This window comes from Muscardinus avellanarius (genome assembly GCF_963383645.1).
Source record: "Muscardinus avellanarius genome assembly, chromosome: 3".
NCBI lineage: Eukaryota > Metazoa > Chordata > Mammalia > Rodentia > Gliridae > Muscardinus > Muscardinus avellanarius.
Genome location: NC_137788.1, coordinates 143,111,719 through 143,116,749, shown reverse-complemented (window position 1 = coordinate 143,116,749; position 5,031 = coordinate 143,111,719). Strand labels below are relative to the sequence as shown.

The following is a 5,031-nucleotide window of genomic DNA, read 5'->3' as shown; positions in this document are numbered from 1 at the left end:
TATAGATTACAAATGACATACTCCAAATACCACCTTGTGACTTACACTCACATTTCCTATCTGTCTGACAAAAAGTCACTGGGGTCCACAGCTTAGATCATTGTACTTGTGTCACTTTCCACTCTGTCTGCAAAGGCTTTCTTCCTTTAGGAATTTTTTCTTGTAATTTTAATCTGCAAAACCTAATTATCCTGAGTACTCTTCAAGTAGGCCTATAAAAAAAAACTCAAGGGATTATTTCGGGATTGGAATTCTGAAATGATCCCTAGGCTTGTTTCAGAAGTGGGGCAGCACCCTTTCCCCACATCTTGTGATGTAGCCACACATCAACTTTAAGGAATGAACAGGGTCTAGATTTGGGGCCCTTCTACTAACTATATAGATTTGGAGGGAAGAGGTCTTTACAGGTTCTAGGTCATGATTTCTTCAAAGTCAGATAGTTGCTTCATCTGTTCGATTTGCATAGAATGCCTTCGGAGGAGCTTCTTTTTGCTTCTCAAGTCAATTCTCTTTGGTGAACGTGGAGCAACAGGAGCCATAGATTTTAAGCCACCAGCCAGCGGAGAAGAAGACTTGCTACTAGGTCTAATATCTGGCACAGGCAGGTTCAGATTTACATTTAAAGGTGGAAGAAAGCCAGGCCTGGCATGAGCAATGCGGTCTAGGAGCAGAGTTCCAGAACCTCGTCTTTCTAGAAGATGTGGTGGCCTGCGGCGCACTGAGCTAGGGGACGTGGAGGGTACTGCATCCAGAGACTCTCGGGAGCCATGGAAAAGAGCCAAGTGGGAGCTATTGAGCTTCTTTCTATCTAAGGGCCCTTTGCCTGGCTCCAGGGAAATGGAGCTGGGTGGGTCAGCCCCCGGTTGTAAATCTAAGTCATAGAGGTCATTTTCCATCCGTTTGAGGGATGTTGGCTCTTTGGGAGCAGGAGGCCCTGCAGGACACATGCCACCCTTCTCCTGGTCAACAGAAAGAGCTCCTCTCCTGGCCAGCCATGGGTGAGAAGCCTGACCTTTTTCACAGGCTGCTTTCCAAGGTGCCGGTGTGGAAGAAGCTGGGACTTTGAGAATCTGTTCTGATACTGTGGGAAAGAGGGCTGGATCTTTGCCATCAATGCTGTTGGTTCTAGAGAGAGGTCCCCTTTTAGAGAAGGACACATCACCGATGTTCCTGATGACCTCGTTGTCTGTGCTGGTGCTGTGGGTTTCTTCCTGACGTGCAGCAGCTGCCAGCACAGAAGGTGCGATCAGACCCCAGGGTTCAGACTGGAGCCTCTTCAGTTGGGGCAAACGGGCCCCAGCTTTCCTGGTGGAAAGGTTACTAACTTTCCTGGTGGGCGAGCCAGGCTCATTGAGGACCTTAGAGGTGTTACAACCACTTGGGTGTCCTGTTTGGAGACCAAAGAAGTCATCTTCCTTCTCACTGGGTGGAGAACCCAGGCCTGAAGCCTTCAGTTCAATGTCAGAAGGAGATGCACACAGTGGCGCTGGCTGTCTGTCTTCCACTTTGGGTGAAGGAGGGACATTAAGATATTGTTTGGTGGTTTTGGTGCCTGAAGACGATTTATCTGTCGTTATGATAATCACTTCCTTCCCTTTGGCTTTGCAAGCATCGAGGAGATGTTTCAATGCATCCTTGTCATCTGCGTTTATTGCATAAACCAGAGCTGAAGCCCCAGTGCGGTCCTCAAGGCTGGGATCTGCTCCATTCTCCAGTAACAAGGAGACCACTTCACCCCCAGCTCTTCTGATGCAAGCATGGATGAGGGCAGTCTTGCCAGACTTGTCCTGGATATTGGGGTCTGCCCTATTGTCCAACAGGTACTTCACCATCTTGGATTTACTGATGCTTTGCTGGTCTACGTGTTTGGTGATACAGGCCACCATGAGAGCTGTTTCACCTTTGTCATTGCTTTCATTGATATAGGCTCCCCCTTCCAGGAGGAGTCTGGTGAGTCGGAGCCTCCCCAGCCACACAGCTTTTAAAAGGGAGTTCCCATCCGTCCTCAATTCAGTGTCGTCATCCATCATTTGGCAACCTCTTAGAAGCTCTGCATCACAGGGACCTAGCAAAGGAAGAAGAGGAGAAAACATTAAGTATTCTATTGTTGATCTGTGCGGCATGGTGGTTACAGGGTCACATTCCACCTGATCCCAAGATCTACAGCCTTGGCTAAGTTATCCAACATCTCTGTAATGGGTGGATAGTAGGTACCTGTCTCATAGAGTGGTTGTGAAGATTGCAGACAATGGCGCGTGAAAAGCACTAAACTATACAAAACACAGTTCATATAATGCCTAGCATATGGTAACTAATTTTAAAATGGGAGATAGTGCTGTGTTGACTGCACAATATTTATCACAATTAAGAAATATAAGTTCCTTAAGAAAATATGTGTGCCAGTTGTAGTGTTGCATGTCTGACATCCTAGTACTTGGGAGGCTAAAACAGGAAGATCACAGGATAGACCCCTCAGCAATTTGGTGAGACGCTTTCAAAATAAAAAAAATAATAAGACAGAGAGTAGAAGTGTATTCTGGAGGTAGAACTCCCTTGGATTCAATTCCTAGTGTGAAGGAGGAGGAGCAGGAGGAGGAGGAGAGGAGAGGAGGAGAGGAAGAGGAGGAGAGGAAGAGGAGGAAGAGGAGGAGGAAGAGGAGGAGGAGGAGGAGGAGGAAGAGGAGGAGGAGGAGGAAGAGGAGGAGGAGGAGGAGGAGGAGGAGGAGGAGGAGGAGGAGAAGAAGAAGAAGAAGAAGAAGAAGAAGAAGAAGAAGAAGAAGAAGAAGAAGAAGAAGAAGAAGAAGAAAAGGAGGAGAAGGAGGAGAAGGAGGAGGAGAAGGAGAGGAAGAAAGGAAAGATAGATTTATGTCTGTTTTCTTTATGGCTGTATTCTCAGTGCTTAGTGATGATTCACACATAATGACTAGGTTTCCTCACAAATAATCATCTAATTCTTGTTCTTATTGATGTTCTGAAAAAGAAGGCTAGTAGAAAATACACCAAAATGTTAATCCTTATTCTGGGTATTGGGATTATGGAGGGTTTCACTTTCTTCTTTTTTGCTATATTCTTAAAATAAATACACATTACTATTGTAATGGAAGGAAGGCAGTAATAAGTAGTGAAACAAAATTAATCTTGTCATCACTTTCTGGGCTGCGGTTTCCACTTTTCCAGCAGATGTCAGGATTCTCATTCTCACTCAGAATGGCTCTAAAAATGTCATGCTGTAGCCTTCCTGCTCCAAGAACTGGTGTGGGGCAAAGGATGGAGAAAGGGATTATCTCTTTACTAGCAAATATTAGGAAATACAATTCAAACCAAAGCTTTCTCCACTGAGGTTTGTCAAATCTGCCCTTTCTGTTTTCTTCTCCTCATATTGATTACTGAATCCCTGGACTCAGAACCACCACACCCTGTTGCTTGAGAGGCCTTTCACAAATAAAGCGTGATGGGAAACCATATGTGCCAGCATCTCGGCCAGCACAGCCTCTCTATTTGGCCACCCTGGGTCTCCTGCTTCCAATGAGCACGGCCCGTGTGATTTAACTCTCACCTCCCTGAGCTCCTTCCCCATCTGATCCAGATCATTATTTCTCTTACTGTACTACCCTGAACAATTGGTTCTCAATTCATAGGTTTCTATGAAACTGGAAAGCAAAAGCTTTTCTTGGTTAAGTCAAGAGATGGATATATATCCTTTTGAATACTTTTCTCCATGAATAGAAACTTTCTATGTTTTAAAAAAGACACCAAACCACACTTAAGTATAGAAAGAGGAAGAGGTTTTCTCAGCCGCCCCACCCCTTCTCAAAGCCACTCTCCTTTTTAGAAGTAACAGTTAGCAGGCTAGTCTGTCTCTGCTTCTAGTAATGTTCTCCCTCTTCAAATGTGCTGTTATGATGACTATATCTGAGTCTGATCTTGTTGCAAGTGTGTTTATAAGTTTCTACTGGATTTTTGTAAAAAGTGCCAGCTGAGGACCCTGAATATTATTAAATATATTGATAACAGGTCTCTGTTTCTGTCGCTCCAGATTCTTCTTTGTTTCTCTTTCAGTCTCCTACTGACCTCTCTTTATATCTATACAGTCATCATCATCATCATCTTCCTCATCAATCTTCACCCCTCAGTGTTCAGACACACAGTTACTGTGTTAGGCTCCTTTTGCACTGATAAGCTTCTCAGTCTCCTAGCTCTGGAGATCTAAAGAAGAATTTCCAAGAACTAAGTAAATGAAAGAGAATGACCAATGAGAATGTGCCTCTCTTCATCCCATCAAAAGGGTTCCTTAATCTTCCACCCCACTTACCTCCCTAGAATCATCCCCTGCAATGCCAGTCCTTATTCCTACTATACCTACCTTGAAATCTCTTTCCTCTTTTTTTTTTTTTTTTTTTTTGCAGTACTGGAGATGGAACCCAGAGGCATTCTACCCTCAGCCTTATTTTTTTATTATTCCTTATTTTGAAACAGGCTCTCACTGAGTTGCAAAGGGCCTCACTAAGTAGCTGAGGCTGTCCATGAACCTCACAATCCTCCTGTCTCAGCTTCCCAAATGCTGGGATTACAAGCATGCACCACCACGCCCAGCTACAAATCTCATTATTTTTCAAATGCGACACTTTTTCTCCCTGTCTTGGTATTTACGGTTTATGTTTCTAGCTTTAAGTCCTCTCTGCTTTTATTTTATTTTAATTTTTATTATATATATATATATACATATATATATATATATGTATATATATATATATATATAGTACTGAGTTTTGAACCTAGAGGTATTCTACCTCCAAGCTACACCACCCTAGCCATTTTTGTTTTCATTTTGTTTTAATTTTGAAAAAGGATCTTGCTACATTTCTGAGAGTTTCACTAAGTTACCAAGGCCAGCCTCCAATCTGTGATCCTCCTGTCTCAGATTTCCACGTGGGGATTACAGGCATGCACTGCCATGTCTAGCTGCTGTTCTTTAATTATTCATCATCTTTCAAACTTCAGTTCAAATGTTACTTCCTTTGCAATCAAAAG

The 5,031-nt window shown here is 43.6% G+C and overlaps 1 protein-coding gene across 1 annotated transcript; it reads right to left on the bottom strand.

The window, feature by feature from the left end:
- Positions 1-410: 410 nt before the first annotated feature.
- ANKRD34C (ankyrin repeat domain 34C) lies at positions 411-2,030 on the bottom strand (the record flags this gene model as incomplete). Its single annotated transcript, XM_080691849.1, has 1 exon — positions 411-2,030. One exon carries the CDS (start codon positions 2,028-2,030, stop codon positions 411-413), a length of 1,620 nt encoding a protein of 539 aa, XP_080547975.1.
- Between the last annotated feature and the right edge of the window lie 3,001 nt (positions 2,031-5,031).